The 20,357-nt window shown below is 31.1% G+C and overlaps 2 protein-coding genes across 2 annotated transcripts; one reads left to right on the top strand and one right to left on the bottom strand.

Moving 5' to 3' along the window:
• Positions 1–457: 457 nt before the first annotated feature.
• On the bottom strand, positions 458–5,571 carry LOC125854945 (adenine phosphoribosyltransferase 1-like). The gene is made up of 6 exons (XM_049534552.1): positions 5,224–5,571; positions 4,979–5,089; positions 3,179–3,271; positions 1,410–1,559; positions 1,027–1,085; positions 458–730 (listed from the first exon to the last, which is right to left on the bottom strand). The coding sequence occupies exons 1-6, from the start codon at positions 5,567–5,569 to the stop codon at positions 683–685; spliced, it is 807 nt and encodes a 268-aa protein (XP_049390509.1). The 5' UTR covers positions 5,570–5,571; the 3' UTR covers positions 458–682.
• Positions 5,572–15,337: 9,766 nt separating this feature from the next.
• LOC125855579 (zinc finger protein ZAT10) lies at positions 15,338–16,385 on the top strand. The gene has a single exon (XM_049535321.1). It carries the CDS (start codon positions 15,457–15,459, stop codon positions 16,222–16,224), a length of 768 nt encoding a protein of 255 aa, XP_049391278.1. The 5' UTR covers positions 15,338–15,456; the 3' UTR covers positions 16,225–16,385.
• Positions 16,386–20,357: the final 3,972 nt, after the last annotated feature.

Below are 20,357 nucleotides of genomic sequence, written 5' to 3'. Positions count from 1 at the left end.
TCACAATAGTTCAGTTGATTGACTATCTACATCTCGTAATCCCCTTTCCCTTTACCACTTTCCTACTCAACATAAAATAAACAGAAAAGGGTCAAATATACCCCAGTACTATTGGAAATAGTTTATATATACCCTTTGTTATACTTTCGGGTCATATATACCCCTCCCGTTATACTTTGGTACATATATACCCCTAATTTTAACAGAATTACACATGTCAGCTTAAAAATCAAATAACCCATCCCCAATTTTAAATCACAGCCTACAGGGCAAGGGCTTAATTGTTTCCTATGCAGATTTTATGCACAGCACCAGAAGTAATGCTAATGGCCAAACATCATTTATCTGGAAATACATTGTTCCCATTACAATGCACCAGGTGATCCACCGGCCAGAATACAAGATCTGCACATATGGACCACGACAAATGAATGGCGCAAAAGAGATTAAAACTACAACAACGACGACAGAAATTGGACTTAATTCATTGAGAACATGTCTCTTAGAATAGCTAATTAAACTGAAAGCACCTAAGAAGGGCTTATTTCAATCCACACAAAAACGCCAGAATTGGCAATGGTTTTAATAAAAATCTGATATATCCTCTCCAAAATGTCACACCGAAACAATTCCATCTTAATGAAGCTCCCTGTCCAGAGCCTTTCCTAATTGAAGATCAGGTTCAGCTCACTAGAACAAACAGTGGCTTATCTCCTAAGCGCTCCCGGCCCTGAATTAAAATAAACATAAACAGAAAATATGAATTAGGGAAAAATAAACTAGTATAACATATTGGAACAGGAATAACATAGGATGGGGCAGAAAACTATATCGACCAGCCCTTAGTAGATGGAAAAGAAAATAATTTGGGATAGAAAATTAAGCTTGTAATCAAAGATAAATAGATGATATGCACTCACAAGCCCAATAGTCTGTTAGCAATATCGTGCTCAGAAAACCCAGCAATGGGGTGTGAAAATCAAGAAATATTAGCTGATTATATCAACAATAGAAATGCTGGCATACCTTCAATTCTGGCAACTCAATGACACATGCACACTCGAATACCTCAACACCAACACGCTCTGTGAAGAAAAAGCAAGATAAACAAATTTAAGAAATTGAAACTCCAATGTACAACTCACACAAGTCGTCCTCTCCATGAAGTTCCAAAAGATCATGTTGTGTTTTCAAATAGTTGGAAGCAAAAGGTGTGGTCAAACATCTAATAAATAAAAGGTTTCTCTCTCGTGGTTATCTAACTGATAGCTTATGATGTTACTCATCTTGTGTCTTAAGAACAGGAAAGACAGGTTTAGTAGAATATAAAGAACTGGATAACAGTGAATGGGCTTTTCAACCAACTAGGATATCTTTCAGAAGATTAGAACTGAATAAAGGTAAAGTACCAAGAAGCCTAATTGCAGCAGCTAGAGTCCCTCCAGTCGCAATTAGATCATCTACCACGAGGGCACATTCACCAGCTTGCACAGCACCTACATGCATCTCCATCTTGTCTGTTCCATACTCCAAAGAATACTCTTCTGAAATAACCTCCCCTGAGAAAATGGGAAAAGCAGCAGAGTGAAGCCTTGTGCATTGCAATGCCAAAAGAACTAACATTCATGGATTATCTCATTGAGTTTCATCATGAATCATGGAGGTGAGGCAATAAACAACAGAAATGATCAGTTTTCACTTTTGACCTTCGTAGTACATACAAGCAAGCACAGTCATAAAAGACCCAATGATTTTATTCACTGAACAGGAAATGGATCTAATCAATTTGTCTAGTCAAGAGTCTCAGCCTGATCTTAAAAAATTGATATTGACAGTGTATTCACCATTATTAAGTTGCATCCCAGTTCAAAGCTTATCTTGTGCTCTTATTGTTCCTCACTAGTACAACTAACATTACTAAGTTAAACACATAAAGATGATGATAGAACTACCTAAAACTGAATGCTGGACTGGACAGGAAAAGCAAGATGTAAACTAAGTAGGCGTTTGGCCATGCGATACCATATCACGATATGGTATCGTGAGATGGAATCAGCGTTTGGACATGTGATTTTACGCTGATTCCATCTCATGATTCTATATCATGAGATGTGATTCCATATTCTCCAAAAACCATGATATGGAACTATAAGGTAATTCCATATCATGATTTGAGATATTTTAATACAAAAATTGATCCACGAGTTTATATTTTGTTAAAACAACCCCACATTTATATCTACTAACCATTTATTTCATAAGTAAATAAAATTTATAATCCCACCATTACTTTTTAAAATTTATTATTCTCACCAACATACAGTCACTTTAACTTACACCAACCGATTGTTAAAGTGATGCAATATTTATGGACTATGAGCATGAAAATATAGTTGCGGATGATATTGACCAACAAATGGCTCAAAGTAACAATGTTGGTTCATCTTCGCGACCACATGATCGAGAAATGCAAGTTCAACGTGAGGAAATTGTTCGTACTATGTGGGAGGATTATATTAAAGACTAGTACACTACAATTTATGTTTAATTTTTTTTTAATTAAATTAAAGTTAGATGAAACAATTACTTAAGAGGAGAACAAATAGTTTTGTAATAATTTATTATGCGATTTTATAAATTTTTGTTTATTTGATAAGATTGAATAAACAATTGAGGTTATTTTAATAGTTTTACAACTTATGAGATTTTTATGTTTATGAGAAAATATACAACACAAAAATTCCATATCGCATGTCCAAACAAAACTTCAATTTCATCTCATGATTCCATATTATGATACCATATCGCATGGCCAAACGGGCCCTAAGAATGAGTATATAAACATGCACAAAATGCATCTAGTCATTTACTTTGAACTGGATACTACTTGTTTCTTTTTATATCTATCTTAGCCTTGAAGTTTTCAAATTTTCCACGGAATTCAGCTGCATTGCATGAGACCCTGTTTTAAGCTGCTTGAATGTTCTCAGTTTCTTTTTCTTTTGATACTAGATAAGCATGTATCAATGTTCCTTGATATGATTACATTTTCTTCCTCCACCGCCCCCCTCCCCCATGCTCGAGCAACAATCAAACACAACAACAAACAAACCACACATGCAAGAAAAATACAACTCCCACTGAGATGAAAAGGCAGAAAAATAGTGATAAAGCTTACCAGGTAACTTCTTGGGTTTCCTCATGGGGACAAATTTCGCTCCAATAGCCAATGCAATGGGAGGACCAAAGATAAAACCTCTTGCTTCAATACCTGAAGTAGACCATTACCACATGCTCAAAGTTAATTTTCCAGAACAAATGTGGGGTTTATCACCTATGAGAGCAATATTTAGAGTCAAACATGCTAAAAAGGAGCATCAAAACAGGAAATGGCAACACCCTAGCCTTGGTTACTAGGAACTCATGAATACACAATATAAACCCTCTGAACTTCCAATGAATCAGGGATCTAGAACTTCGGAGTGGTATCTCATTCATAAGAAGAAGGCAACACTGAAGAGGGAGGGTGAGTATTGTTTCCTTTCATATTTCTTGAACCTAACTATTGAAAAAATTAAAATGAGCTGTACTTGGGAACTCAAATATTCTATAATCTCCACCGACCTTTTACCAGCTGTACTTGGGAACTCAAATATTCTATAATCTCCACCGATGGAAGCATGGTCCACAATTGGAAATACATGTTATTTTGTTTTATTTTCTTTTAACTTCTTGTGGGCATGTGAAGGAGAAGAGTATTCTCTTCAAAAATGTGAGAAATTGTCATTAAAATAAACTCATCCATATTTGCCAACATGGTCTAGCTTGATCCAATTGTGCTGTTAGAAATAAAATTTCCACATGTCTGCACATTTAAGATTTATGGCGCATATCTCAGCTGACAGCTATGCATCACCAATCCCTATTCCAAATTGAAGTCTTACCATTCTTTGTTGCATGTTGTTTCGTACTTTACACAGGTTAACATGTTCATCTATAAAATTCGAGAATAATCTAAACTTGACCACGTAAAAATGCTCAAGGTTCACCCCATATCCATCAAATTACATTTGCATTTTTCATTTTATATTTGCAACTGAAGTCAAATGTTGGAGAGTTGAGGAGATTGGTTACTCTTGGTCAGTGTTACAAGCAGAGATACTGTCCCCAACTCCCAAAAATTAACAAGCAAGAAAACCTCCAAAAGAGAGTTCTCCAGCCACATTATATGATTATAAAAATCAAGTTATCATGCCTGTCTTAAGTACTTATATGAGGTGTTCAACTGAACACATGAGTTTCCAGTTCTGTAATCACAAGATTAGGTATGATAATGGTAAAACTACAAAAAGGATGAAGTGTTGGTCACAAGAAAATGAAGCTCTTCTTCTTTTTCCGTTTATTATTATAAAAGTTTACAAATCTGAAGCTTGTAGTATCATGTTGAGTTATATAGTTGCCCACATTGTCCAAGTGCTTACAAAAGGGTTTATAGTTATCTAGGGATATTCCATTGGGTTAGATGCTCAAAGTATCATAAATCTAACTATAGAAAGCAACATTTTGCTTTTCTAAAAGATGGTGCCTGAATTTTAAAACAAAGTTATAGCCTTTAGGGTCATTTGGTAGGGTGCATTAGAAAAAATATAGCATGCATTAGCTTTGTGTACTACTAATACTATGTTTAATACTCTTTTTCAACCTACGTATAACTAATACAAGCATTATTAATACATCATATTCAGCACTATTCTTATACACTCTACCAAACGACCGTGTTTTCCTTTTAAGCTACACATAAAATGCTGATAAATAGAGAACCTAGCAACCTAAAACGTCAGATGGTGTAGTATTCATAGCATAACTCCTAGATCGTGAAATCTCAGCTTCTAAAGCTTGAAATTAACTATCCTTTAAACTAATAACTTCAAAATGAAACAGTTCAGGCGCATTACAAATTCAGAAACAAAGAACTGACCTGCAACCACACTGATGTTTTTGTCCTTATATCTCTCAACAAACAAATCAATAGTGTCCTTAAACGCCTTAGGATCAAGTAGCAAAGTCGTTATATCCTGAAACATGATCCCTGCCAAAAAAAATAAAAAATCACCACACAGCAAAGTACTCATTCCGTTAACACAAAAACAAACAAAAAAAAACACAAGTTCTACTGCTACAAGTACCAGAATCATTCGAAGAAGAGGAAGAAGAAGTAGGTACCTGGTTTAGGAAAGTCGGGTATGACCCGAATAGCAGAAGCAATCCCAGCGATACGTTCGTCTTTAAGAATCGGATCATGAGGCGCCATATCTACTGAGCTTACTGGATCTCCGATCGGGATCGTTTTCAGCTCGGGCTCTTTACCTGCTCCGGCTCCGGCAGCTCCTTTTGACACAGAGATTGGTGAAAAAAGCCGAGTATTTCTACTGGAAGGGGTGGTTAGGGTGGTGGTAGGTGATTTAATTTGGACCAAATTACCCCTGTTATAATATCTGTTTGTAACTTTTTCTTGGACGAAATTGACCCTGGTGAATTTGAGAGCAATTTTGTGGGCTATTGACTCCATTTTAGAATAGGATTTTGCAAAAGAGAGTGCCCTTTTTAAATTACGGTATGGTTGGTGGAAACTGATAAATAAAGGGTAATTTCGTCACTTTACGATCGAATGGTGCACATTTTGAAGGGGAAAAAATGATGACATACTTACCCAAAAAGAGTTTAAATTAAATAAATAAAGAAACAAAATGAAATTTATATAATCAGATTATTCAGAAAATATTATGCATATAATTTTTTAATAGTAAATATGAATTCATAAAAGTAATACTGTATATTTTCTGAGTTATTTTATCGAATTAAATTATATTTATAATGCTATCAAATTGATAATAACAACATATTAACTTAAAAATCTTTCAAACATTAGAATCTAAAGCAACGAAATCTTTTTAAATGTGCTCCTGTCTTTTAGAAGTCGAAAAAGTACTTTTAAAGAATTGCAATTTGTGTATGGTTGATTAATTTAATTTTTTTTAAGATTAAAGCAATCATTTGTGGTTGATCAAGATTTCAAAAATATTTTTAAGAGAAAAATACTATTTTCATTTTTTGCTTATTTTCCCTCTAAAAGCTTGATCAAACAATTCAACTTTTTAAAATAAGCACTTGATAAAAAAAAATTGACTTTCAGAAACTTGATCAAGCAAATTATTTCGTTTATATTATTTTAGCTAGTGACATCATCATTTATGTTATAACATATTATTTATTTTTTCTCTTTTATCTTTATTGACTTGTTAACTAAATAACAACTTTCTATGAAGTGATATTTCAAAATTGTAAACTATCAAAATAACAGATTTTTCACAACTAAGAAAGCAAACTATTGACATTCAAGATTTGGATTGAAAGAATCAAAATCTAAGATTATATTGATTTGTGTTTTCAATTGGTTATGAAGGAATAATTCTTTTTACCAAAAATGTCATGTGCCTAAAAATACTTTATATTATTCTTTTTTCCTATTCAATTTATTGTATGCAGCATGTTTCACGACTTAAATTAAGATCATATTATCTAAGGAACTTCAATGCTAAAAGCAACTCAAAAAAAAAAGTCAATGCTAATAGAAAAGCTACCTTTAGTGGTGAAAGGACTTGTGTTAGGTGCACAACTTGATAGTTTTAGACGACATACGCGATTGAGATTGAAATTTTATGTCTGATTTTAAATACTTTTAACTGAAGTATGACCTTTTGTGAAAGTCGGATATTTAATCTAAAATTTGGTATGATTTGTCAAGCCAACTTCAGATAGTTTTTACTAAAATTGTGGCTTGGTAAATCCTATTCTATACATATTTGATTGAAATTGTGAATTTGGCAAGGCCAAACTTTGAATATTTTTTTACTAAAGTTATGAACTTGACAAGACTTATGATATATAACAACTTACCAATGCCAACTTTAGACATATTTTTACTAATGTTTTGACTATGAGAAGGCCAACTTAATACATTTTTGACAAAACTGTAAAGTTGGGCTCTAAAGGCCTTCTGCTAAAATAGATTTGGGCCACACAAAATCGAGATAATCGTTTTGATTTTTGAAAATCTCTATTTACGATATATTTAATTTTTAAAAATTATTTAAAACTTCATCAGTTTTTGGTAAATTTCAAACCATTTATGCTGCTGTTTTTTTTCTCCCCAGACTGTGGGTCAACTTCAAACCATGGTCGGGTGATTGAGATTTCCTGATCAATATGAGTTGTGATGGAATGATTGAGATCTCTTCATCCTTAATCAAAACTCTCGAGTAAGAACTTTTGAGAATGAAATAAATTATGTTAGAACGTTTTCTCAAAAATGAACTTTACACTGCGCAAAGTCATATTTAATCACTTCCTAATACGAGTAAAAAAAAATTGTTTGTCTACCAAGAAGTACCATCTACACTCTTTGTTTTAGTTTGATTCACATGTGTTTCGTAGGTTGAGATATAAAATTTGTCTTCTCTCTAATGAATGGTGAGATGTACTTCTATGTTCAATGAATACTAGACTAAGTTATCGAAAATAATATCTTATTTTTATAAAATTAAACTTGTGCAACATAGACCAATTTTCATTGAAAAATGGAATAAACGTGTTTCATATTGTGGAATGCATCTTTTGGTTTATTTACACTCTGTTTGGATCATTGTTACCCATTGTTTCATAATATATTGTATTGTATTGTATTGTATGGTAGATACAATGTTTGGCTAGATTGTATTGTTTGTTATTGTTTAATAAATATTTATTGTTTGGTTTGACTGTATTGTATTGTAATTTATAAATTTACTAAAATATCCTTAATTATTTTAGGGTAGGAGGTTTGACTAGAATTAAATAATATAAGGTAAAGGGTAAAATAGTATTATGAAATATTATGTAAAGATATAATTGGAAAAAGAAATTAAGTAACAATGGGAACACACCAAATTGGTTGTTCCATAAAATGGGGGTTTTCATTGTTACGTAACAACGGAATTTAACAATACAATACAATACATTTTAAGTAACAATCAAAACAAACATTGTAGGTATAGTAACGATACAATACAATACAATGGGTAACAATGATCCAAACAGAGTGTTAGGAATATATAATTCTGGAAAAAGTGAACGATTTTTTTGTTGAAGTTGTGCCACGTGGCACAAATATAAAAGACCTCTTAAGGGCATCTCCAACCCAAACACAAAATTTTACACCAAATTTGGTGTCAACACTCTTTTTGGTGTAACTGCACCAAATTTTACACCAAAAAGAAATATATTTCTCTCTCTTCATTATTATATTATTATTTCTTATTTCATTTATATTTTCTTATTTCATAAAATAAGGACAAAGTCGAATAATGGAAAAAAGAAGTCAACAATTTCAGCAGCCGCAACCACAACCACAACAATTTTCGAACCCATACAATTCATATTTTAATAGTATTGATGGATCCGGAAAGAATCTATCAGATTATTAAGTTATTGTTGTAATTTTTTAAAATTATTATGTTTTGTTGTACTTTTAAATTATTATGTATTTTATATTTCAATTTTGATGTATGTCAATTACTACTTTGTTGAATGTTTATTATTTTCGGTTATTTTTAAGTACATTGTATTATTTGTTTAAAAATTTATATGTTTGCATTTTTAATTTTTGTGAAGGTTAATTGTAGTTATATCCAATTATAATTTATAGTAGAATTAAACATAATTTTTTTTTAAAAGTCATATATAGAAAAATTAATTTATAAAAAAGCTAAATTTTATATCTAAATTAATATTATAAAAATATTACATAAAAAATAATTAAATATACAAGAGATTTAATCAAAACATACAATTTATATAATGTTTAATTAAAAGTTTGTATAATAAAATAATATTAAAATATTCAGAAAGTAAATTGGTGTGATGAATAGTATTACACAGATTTGGTGTAACACTATTCACACACTAAATTTGGTGTTGGGTTGGAGATGTCTAAGTGAATGTAATTAAGCTTTTATAATTGGATATACGACGATTGTAGCCTAGTTGTTTCTTCTTTTTTTCTCCATCATTTTGTTAGAGTTTTGCCTTGATTTTCTTACTATAATTTAAGATTTATTTTTCCTTAAAGAAAAGACAAAACATTACCATAAATGTTTTTACTTTTCTTGAAAGGAAAATATAATATTCTTTTATATTTGGTTTATTCTCTCATTTTAGGACTCTTTTTCTAGTAAGAAAAGGTTTTAGGACTCTATAAATATAAGTTTGTTTCTTCTAATACAACAAAAATAGAATCCACAATGTAGTCATTTAGAGAGTCTTGTTCATGGAGAGATTTATTCTCTCAACAATTTATAATATTTTTCTTTTAAATTACTTTTCATATAATAATATTATGTCTTTTAGTATAGTTTTATGTGTCGTCTAATTTATCGTCTTATGATTTTCAATTGTAAGCTTCCGCATGACGCCCTAATCACCTTCAGAACCCAACAAATGGTATCAGAGCACATGGTCGAACGATCCTATGGTTCAACAAGATTGAAGAAAGGTTCAAGTGGTTTCAAATCAATTTGCAACAACTTTGATGATAATGAAGATTTTTGTCGAGCTACATGTGGAGAAGAAGTTTCAACCATATTTTCAACATTCATGTTGCTGTAATTTTTTAAAATAAAAATAAAATATTTTTAACCCATATGTTTCAAACTTTATTTTTAACCATGGCAAGCAACGGTGATGAAGATTTTGAGAAGAACAAGATTATCATGCAATGAAGAAGACATATCAAGCTTTGTCAAGAAAATCCAGCCAAAAGGGGAGATTTGTTAGGGTTTTGCNATATTATGTCCGCTGCATCATGGTGTCTTCTAGTTCTATATATGTTTCATCATAGCTAGTGAGCTTACTACTAAATTACTTCGAAAAAATTGAGTGACTTTTGTTTATAAAAAATAATTTTATAATTTCGATTCAATAAAATAAAAGTTAAGTAATTATTTATTAAATTAACTCTTAAGTTTTTCTTATTGGGAAAAGGGTCTGAAAAATACTCCAACTTTGGCCGAAATTGTTGTTACGATACCAAACTTTATGGAGGACCTTTTACCCCCTGCACTATTGAATAGTGTATTTTAAAGGTATATATGTGCCCACGTGGACACATTACTATTTAAAATGATGCAATATTTATGATGTCCACGTAGGCACATATATACTTTAAAATACACTGTTAAATAGTACAGGAGGTAAAAGGTCTTTTCCAAAGTTTTGTATCATAACAACAATTTCGGCCAAAATTAAAATATTTTTCAGACCCTTTTCCCCTTATTATTTTGTTCTAAAATTACGTGTATATTGAGTAAGCAATGACTTTAGTCTTCAGCCGACGTTGCTCTTGCATGACACATGATATTGGCTTTATTACTGGCATATATTTAAAAAAGGGGAACTTTCACATATAGCCACTCAAAAATAGCCTAATTACTCTCCATAGCTATAGTTTGATAATTCAATTCGTAGCTACATATTATATGGAGGAGAGAGGCAAGCGAGACTGGAGAGAGAGGAGAGAGGCGAGAGAGAGGGGGCAAAGAGTGGGAGAAAGGTGAATTGTATATGTATATAGGTTAGATAATTGTATATTATACATATGTATTTGTATATATGGCAAGCGAGATTGGGAGAGGGAGGAGAGAGGCGAGCGAGAGAGGGCAGAGAGTGGGAGAGAGGTGAATTGTATATGTATATAGGTTAGATAATTGTATGTTATACATATGCATTTGTATATATGGCAAGCGAGATTGGGAGAGGGAGGAGAGAGGCAAGCGAGAGAGGGCAGAGAGTGGGAGAGAGGTGAATTATTTACGTATATAGGTTAGATAATTGTATATTATACATATGTATTTGTATATTCTGGTGAATTATACATATACAAACGTGGCTAATTATACAAACTCGAAGTCAGCCCGCGTAATTAATGTATAATGTTAGTCGTGAGTGGTAATTATAGCAAACTATAGCTATGATGAGTAATTAAGTAGTATAAGTTTACTTAACCACGTAATTTTCCCTTTAAAAAATGTCAAATAAAAATTGAGCATTAATTCTTCTAGTACTTTCCTTATTATATATTTTTCTTCCAAAGCTTGTTATAATGCCAGGTCCAACTCGAGCCGAGCTTGAGTCGACTTTTCATACTTCTTTCGTTCATTTTAACTTGTCATTTATCTAGTATTTCATGTGAAAAAATCTTGGATAAAGCGCTCCTTAATGAAGACGATTTTGTAACTATGAAAATTTGAACTTGAGACCTCTGATTAAAGATAAATGAGTACTTACAACTACACCATAAATTAAAAAATTATTGTTTATGAATAGAAAATTATTAAATTTACACAATTGTAGCTAGGTGACTAGCTAACAATATTTCCTTGCATTCCTATGCTATTATTTTTTTTTTGTCTATATATAACGATTAGCTGACTTACTAATAACCAATTAGTGATAAGTGGTACTCTAGAAGTTTCTGTTAATTAATATATTAGTGTGGAATTTTAGATGTTTCCACGTTGCCAGGTTCTTGGTACCTAAAATATGGGGTCAAATATGTATTCTCTTTAGGAAATTCAACTGTTAAACAGTACATGTGCGGCTACCGGTCAACTACCAAATTTTTGTTTGGGGTGGGTGGGGGAGGAGAGGAGATTAGGATGCGGGATCACGGATACAACGAAATTCGAACTTTCATTAACAAGGTGATCGATAAAGTTATGGTCAACTATCCATTGTTCATGCGTAAATTGTGTAGTTAATTAGTACTAGTACAAGTTCTTGTATAATTTAAGATAGGACGGAGTTATGATATATTGATATAATTGAATGAGTTCGTATATAATTAAATATTTATTACTATTTAATAAATATTTTAATATATATTATATTTGTGAAAAATAAATAAATTTCTATGCACACGTACTAACATGTTGTATCCGCCACTTGAATACATGAATTAATTTTATTTTTACGAAGCAATGTATATAGGAGTATATTTTATTTTCAACATGTTTCAATTCAAAATATTAAAGTGAAAATTTCATGAGAACTTATTTCGACCTCATAGTTAGATGTTTTTTCTCTTTTTTCTTCTCAGGGGGTATTTTTTAAAAACTAAAATTAGAGTTAGGAATATTACATTAAATGTCACGAACATATGTACTATAGATACAAATGAGGTTAGGTGGACTGCTTAACAAGAGAATAGAGATGCATGTAATTATGATATGTCGATTACCTAATCGAATCGATCTAAAGTAGTATAAGCATTATTTAGGTGTAACGAATTGACGGGTCGAAAACAGATTAAATAAAAATAAATAAAATATTTAATTGTTTATATTAACACTATTAAAAAATGGCTAACCGACATTCATATTATTCATTATTTCAGGAATAACTATGTGAGAATATAAGCCAAACCCCAAAATATAAGCTTAGCTTTGAGATATCAAGAACTCATTAAAAATAACAAGCAAAATATCCATTTTTAGTGGATAATTCCATATTTATCTATTTTAAATTTTCATTTATCCAACTCTTATTTAATGGATCGACTCAAATGATTAATTATTTTTTAAAAATAAACATTTTGTCACTCCTAATACAATCTAGCATTATTTCATTTAAAATTCAGATTACAAAATCTGATGTAGTTTATTTTTATAATCAATGAAAGATTTAATGGGTCGTTTCGTAAGGAAGATGGGGCAGACAAAATTATCTCATATTAGAAAACAAAATTTTATTATGCATTTGATCGTCTAACACAATTTAAATATTTTTTTCTTAGAAATCTCTTAGGTGTCCCTTATTCCTCATACCAAACGAGGCAACGACCCAAGATTTCCAAGAATTTTTTAGTAGTATTACTTTTATCTTTTTTATAAATGTAAGAAGAGAATAATACTAGCTAAAGTTATAAGGTCAGTGCAAACTCATAATATTCAGATTCATTGAACACTATGTTAAGAAGTAGCAACATCATGGGATGCATCACTAAAATTGAACAGGCATGTCAAGTGGAGAATGACCACCTTTTTATTCGTCCTTTGACTATAACTATTCATTGTTATTTTGGTAAAATAGAATAGTATATGAAAGAGTTTGAATGCCATTCAAATTAGGGTAACTTTGAAGAAAATGATTCATATAATTTTAAAACATTGTGTATATTATAGTACTAATGTAGTCTTTTTGCCTCTATTTTGATCACTTGTTAATTTACAGGAAAATACCATGTCTTTTCCTTAAAAGCCATCTTTTAAAATTAGTAAGAAATGGTCCTAGCAAATGTACCAAGTATTTGTGAGTCACACTTATGTCACCCTTGCTATGATTCAATTATTAACAATCTAATAATAGTACTATTAGATAAGACTAATGACTGTGAATTTAGTGTTTTTGTATAATTATATAGTGTCTGAGTTAATTTGTGTGCATTTCAATTTTTACGAGGTATCTATTGGCTATTACCTCATATCGTACAAATATCAGATAATTTTATTCATCAAGACTTGGATAATAACAACATATCCAGTGTAGGGTCATGGGCAGGGATGGAGTCAACATATATTGTTAGGGGGTTCATCCGAAACTCCTTCAACAGAAAATATTACTATTCATACATAGTTAAAATAAATTTTTATGTATATATAGTAGATGTCGAACCACCTTCGATTAATTCGTTTGTTTACTTTTTCAGAATTTGAACTCTCTTATTAAAAATCCTAGCTCTGCCACTGATTATAAAAAGACTAAAGTGCACACTTACCTTACCAATATCTAATGTTATTTTCGAAAAACCCTCAGCTCCACTTAAACAAATAAAAAATAAATTAACTACTAATATTTTTACTTTATTGAAATCGCATGATTATCAATTGTTCCGTTTACTACTAAGCCACACACTTTATAAAATAATTTACCTAATAAGTTTGTATGGTGAAATAGCTATATATACCATGTCTATCTAAAGTCCATTCACCAATTTTTTTTATAATGTGCAAATTGGTAAAGATGCATGCATTTATATATGGGTGAATTAGCAGTAGCCGACTCTTGATGAAACGAAGTAAAAGTCGGCGAATCCAATTCAGTCACAGTCACCCTTGGCAACTTTAAGTCTTCAATTACCTTACACACACACGCCCACACACACACGCGGCTGCTCTAGAAAGGCTTTTGTCATCTTTTCCCATAACTTATGCCAAATGGACTAACTCAATAGCTTTTAAACTTATAAAATTAATAACCTATGCTTGATAATTAGGTTGGAGATAGGTGAGAAAATTATTAAAAGACGGAAAAATTAGTTCCTCTCTATTCAATTTTCTTCCCCTATTTTATTCAACGAAGCAATAAACTTTCCCATTGCATCTTTTTTTTTTTTACCTCTACACTTGTCACTTGTTAGTATGAAACTTATTTACAAGAAACTATAGATAAATACTATCTAGTAAAAAACTATAGAGATGACGGAAAAGGTTCAATTATACTCTCGTTTTACTTTTACTTGTTATATTTGAATTTGACATATTTATTAAAAAAAAATTGACATGATTATTTATTATATTATCTATTTTAATTGATGTTTAATAGTATTAAATCTTGAAAATGAATCTGAGAGTAAGTAATTTATATTAAGGATAAAATTTGGAAAAAAATAATTATCTTTTCTTGATATATTAGAAGTGACAAGTAAAAAATGAATATCTATTTTTGAAATAATTAACTAGTAAAAGTAAAGGAGGAAATTTTATCACTAAATGTGTAATAACTCATAATGGGGAGAAAATGATTTTATTGTTATAAGATACAACGTGGTCTCAAATTTAATAGAACTTCAATATAAATATCAGACAATGAATGAAAAACTAAAAAAATTACTCACAAATTACACAATAAATATAAATTACACTAGATAAATTTAATACGGGCGACTTCGATTAAGAAACGCGTGAAGCGTGTTTCTTTTGGTGTACGTTTTGAGTTTTGACACAGTCTATAGTCTTACTAGTCTTCAGTCTTAGCTCACTCAAAAAAATCTCCCTTTCTTAGGTTCCTTCCTCTCCATGCCCCACAAAAAATTTAGTCATTTAGACTTCACTTCCACTTGCCAGTGCTCCACTCCCTTTCCTTTTTTATTTTTCAATTCAATTACTTGGTTAACCATCTTACTACAACTACCTTCTTATTCTTTCCCACGCAACTTCCTTATTTCTTCCCCTTTATATATCCCACAAACTCCTCTTCCACTCTCATTCACTTAATACTCACAAAACTTCTCAAGTTTTATAATATTCTTAACACTCTCTCTCTCTAAACAAAACAGACGAATAATTCAATCAAATTGATATTGAGATGGCCCTTGAAGCTTTGAATTCTCCAACTGGTACTTCAAATCCGCAGACGTTTAAATTTGAGAGCAAAGGCCAGCAGCAGCTTCGGTACCTTGAGAATTGGACTAAAGGGAAGAGATCTAAGAGGTCACGGAGTATGGAACGCCAGCCGACTGAAGAGGAATATTTGGCGATTTGTTTGATTATGCTTGCGCGTAGCGATGGCTCTGTTAATCAGGTACGATCTCTACCACCGCCGGTGCCAGTGATGAAAATCCACGCGCCGTCGGAGAAGATGGAGTATAAGTGTTCGGTTTGTGGTAAGGGATTTGGATCTTATCAAGCTTTAGGAGGACATAAAGCTAGTCACCGGAAACTCATCGCCGGCGTCAGCGGCGGCGGAGATGATCAGTCAACTACCTCTACTACTACTAACGCTACCGGAACTACTAGCTCCGCTAACGGTAACGGTAGTGGAAGGACTCACGAGTGTTCGATTTGTCACAAGTGTTTTCCTACTGGACAAGCTTTGGGAGGACACAAACGGTGTCACTACGACGGTGGTAACGGTAACGGAAACGCTAACAGTAGCGTTAGCGCTAGCGTCGGAGTTACGTCGTCGGAGGGCGTGGGGTCAACAATCAGCCACCGTGATTTTGACTTGAACATCCCGGCGTTGCCGGAATTCTGGCCTGGATTTGGTTCCGGCGAGGATGAGGTGGAGAGTCCACATCCGGCGAAGAAATCACGGCTATCTCTACCTCCAAAATTTGAATTATTCCAACATTAATGTGACTTTGATTGCTAGGATTTACGAATTTTTTAGACAAATTATATGTAATTTTTTCTTTTCATTGTGGGTGGGAGTAAAATTTTAATTAAATTATATATGTATATAGAACCTAGCTAGTTATAGTGAAAATTCAATTGATTGATTTATTTTTTATGGAATTACTTTGTTCACTTGCACTTTGGTTTCTCTAATAAAAACATATAAATTTTAGCTAAAAACTTCAAAAATTTATTAGTTTTGATCTCCTGATTAATTCAAATTCTTGCTACGTAGGAATTTTCTATCAAGAATTTTTCTTAAATATGAGATCTTGAATAAGAGATGAGAAGCATCATCCCCTGTACCACATTTTTTCGTGATGCGTGTGATTATTTTAAAATTTATTTTTACAACTTGGATTTGAATGTTTTAGATCAACAATGAAAGAATATTGTGGAGTAGAGAAGTGATGATGGCGGTGAGAATATTTCAAACTTCCAATTGTGTACAAAAGGGTGGCCAGACTATGTAAGTTAGTTGTTCACGCGTTTCGGTTCCATGTGCTTTCTTGGACTAGTTTTATCACCCACTCAAAATGGATGCAAACTACTAATGATTTTACTTTTCCAAATTGGAATATGGAATATGGAATATGGAATATCTTTTGACCAAAAATTATATGGTGACTTTAATTTTCCAGAAAATGAGATTTATTTTGTAACATTATAAAGTTTATCTTTTTTAAAGAGTTAACAAGTACAATAAAGTACGAACCTAAAATTAGTCTTGAATTAATGAATTATGTGGTCCATATAAACCATACTCACTAATTTTCTTTTATCCGACCGTGGTGTTTATATCAACTTTTACGATTAGTTTCACGTGGTAATTGTCACCTCTTACCAATTATAAATATCAAACAATGACACTGTCTATCTAAACTAATATTAAACCTCATAATTCTCAACTTAGACTACAGTTAGAATGCATACTCATTAAACTTGTGCACACCCAAAGTTAGAAGACATAGATATCAACTAAAGCCAAGTTAAATGACACATTAATCGTGATGCTCAGGTCAGCTTTCGGGCAACTCAACTAATTTCACATGATACCTATCACCTCTAGTCTATAACAGATATCAGTAACTCTATCCATCTAAACTAACCTTAGTTTTTTCGATCTCGTGGTTCTCAAGCTAGGCCAGTGCATGCCCACTAAAATTAGGAAAAGAAAAGGGGAAGGTAACACTTATGTGCTGCTAATTAAGTACATTTTAATATGATTATTGATTAGCTTTTCAAATAGTACTAGTTAGCAACAAGCTAAGAACAGGTGACAGGTGTTGAGAGGGAAAGAATGAAATAATAATAATTAATGAAATGAATAATATAGGGTCATGGATAAGCACAAGCACGTTGTATACTTGTATGTGGTGTATTTATGATTAGGATGACAAATATGCCTGCCGACCTTTGCTTTTAATCCACTACCTAATTAACCATTAAGCAGTTTGTTTAATGGTTGGTTAAAAACCAGCTTGTATATCATCCCTACACACAGTTTTTTTTTTACTATTTTTATTATATCTTCGATATTTATTTTAGAGTTCAATTAATCCGTAAGATAGGTTCAAAGATATAGAAACACTTTTTACTAAAATTTTGCTCAAATAAGACCGAATTTTTTAAGTAAGGATACATAATCATCTAGTAGGCTATAAGGCTATTCCCTTCGTTCCATATTAGTTGATCAGTTTTCTTTTTATACGCATATTAAAAAATCATAAATTAGAAGATAATTTGTTAATTTATCCGCTTAAAAAACTTTTTGAGAATTATACAAATAAATGTAAATACTTTTAAAAAGAATTAATATAAGAGAATTTTTTTAAAAAATGATCAACTAATATGAGACAAATTCTTGAGCCTTGTTCGAATAGGTTTTGTATGATTTTTTTTTTATTTAAGTTGACAACTTGCTCAATAAATACAGTAAACTCTCGATTGGTTTTAAGATTAATTTCACAACTGCCACCAACTTTATCCAAAAACTCTCGTCATTCTTACAATTGGCACTTGGCACAAACATCTAAATGTTTTCTATGTACAAATTATATATAATATAAATATCAGTAATTTAAAAAATTAGAATTTAAAATTAACTTCAAATTCTAGATTCGCCTCCATTGAAATAAATAATACTTTCTCTTAATGAGAAGCTCCTACAATCAAATAAATGTTGTATAATTTAATTAAGATTCATAAATTTCAAAAGTTTATGTTCAAAAAGATATTACGATATGTTAAAATCACAAGTTTTAAGTAAAAAAAATTATTTAAATTTCATGTCTAGTTAAAGTATACCAAAAGGCGAAATAGTGAATAATCAAGCTGTAAGTTCATGAGAATACATTTAAAAAACGTGGAATATCAGTACTTGCGTGATAAAGGGTACATATACTATTTGCTTTTAGATTAAAACAAAGAACTCTATTTCCTTATTCTAAAATAATACATAAAAAATAGGTACATTTTTCTCACGTTCAACATTGTCAACGTGATACATGAATTTTTGAGAAAATATGCCTCAGATCCACGTTACAGTTTAATCGTCTTAAATTATGCAGATAATTATTCCAACTCACATGGACATGCTTAAATATAACAACAATACAGTAGGGGTGGATTTAATTATATTGGAAGATCTATTAATTAATATGTAAGTGTTTTAAGCTAGGAACCTAGTAACAAGAAAATAATTGCTGGTATATATATATTAACATTTTTGGGTATTTTCCTAATTAATTAGATATATTAATATTCACTTAAGGTTCAAGCTCACAAAGTTTGATCAATAGCTGTGACAGTACTGACTTTGAGATGGTGTGAACAAGTTGTCCTACTGGCTTGGAAATTTTAATTAATATAGACATTGTTTGAGCTATAATTAACTATATTTAATGATAGTTCAATGTATTAAAATTGAACAAGTTACATGTATGATCAGTTCGTGGTCAGCATATTAAAATGTGAAAACTCCAGTGGAATTTAAGGGTAATAACTAATAAATGTGTTGACCAAGAATTTAGAGGAGTTCAAATGTACAATTTTATCTATGTGAGTTAAATTACCAACACTTTGTTTGGAAGGTTGTTAGTACCTAATGCGTTTCATAATACTGTATTATTTTGATAAATATAATGTTTGAATAGATTATATCGTTTTTTCTTATTAAATAAGCAACACATCAATATTTTGATTGACAAACCTAAAAAAAAAAAACTAGTATACATAGTAGAGCTATTATAAAAAGGTAGTGTAAAGGATAAACTAAGATTAGTAATATATAGTAAAGAAAAATCAAATGAGAAGAAAAATAATAAGATGACGACACTATTACACCAAATTATCCATTACATAAGAATTAGATATTTCATTATTACATAACGATAAATTTTACAGTGCGATATAAACTAACACTCATATTATAGTCATATGTAACAACCATCCGATTGACGATCATGGTAAAAATAGTTGACTTATAGAATAATACTCTTAACTTAATTTATTTGATTTATGAGTTATTATTTTATTGAATTATGTAATTAAAAAACTAATATGTTAATTCTAGTGCATAAAGAATAAAAATATTACTATTTTGGCTAATTAACTAAATTTTGTTTTTTCATTTAAGAGATTATTAGGTAGGTACTGAAGTCGGCATAGGCACAACCATTAGCAAGAACATAATTCCCTGTCTTCTATGCCAACTGGATTAGTTGCCAATTGGTTGGCCATAATTTTAGTTATGATGGAACTTAAAGAGCTTGATATTAGTGCTCATCATGTGGTGAGTTTTTTCTCTATATAGATCTTCCTTCTTGTAGTTGATCTTTATATTTTCAAGAAGATATCAAGTGTTAGACGATTGTATTGAAGTTTTGGCTAATCTGAGTTTAAAAAGAGTAAGATTCATTTTACTAATTAGATTTTTTCTATTTCTAATGGTCGTATCCGATATTTTAGTTAAGAGTGATGAAATTGTATTCATTCTATCATAGCCCTCGTGTCGGAAATAGTGAAATTACTTTAATAATTTAAATAAAATGATAATACATCTATTACTATTTTCATTGCAATTTTTAATCC

The sequence above is a fragment of the Solanum stenotomum genome, chromosome 2, assembly GCF_019186545.1.
Source record: "Solanum stenotomum isolate F172 chromosome 2, ASM1918654v1, whole genome shotgun sequence".
NCBI lineage: Eukaryota > Viridiplantae > Streptophyta > Magnoliopsida > Solanales > Solanaceae > Solanum > Solanum stenotomum.
Note: the sequence above shows the minus strand (reverse complement) of the source record. Positions and strands in the feature narration are given on the sequence as shown.

What these genes read in the sequence shown, in the direction of transcription:
- LOC125854945 (XM_049534552.1), bottom strand. Translation starts at nt 5,569, where the DNA reads ATGGAGTCAATAGCCCACAAAATTGCTCTCAAATTCACCAGGGTCAAT. An exon ending in ACCCGACTTTCCTAAACCAG is followed by an intron (nt 5,090 to 5,223) that starts GTACCTACTTCT and finishes TTTTTTTGGCAG; the next exon opens with GGATCATGTTTCAGGATATA. An exon ending in TTGAGTTGCCAGAATTGAAG is followed by an intron (nt 731 to 1,026) that starts GTATGCCAGCAT and finishes ATTTTAATTCAG; the next exon opens with GGCCGGGAGCGCTTAGGAGA.
- LOC125855579 (XM_049535321.1), top strand. Translation starts at nt 15,457, where the DNA reads ATGGCCCTTGAAGCTTTGAATTCTCCAACTGGTACTTCAAATCCGCAG.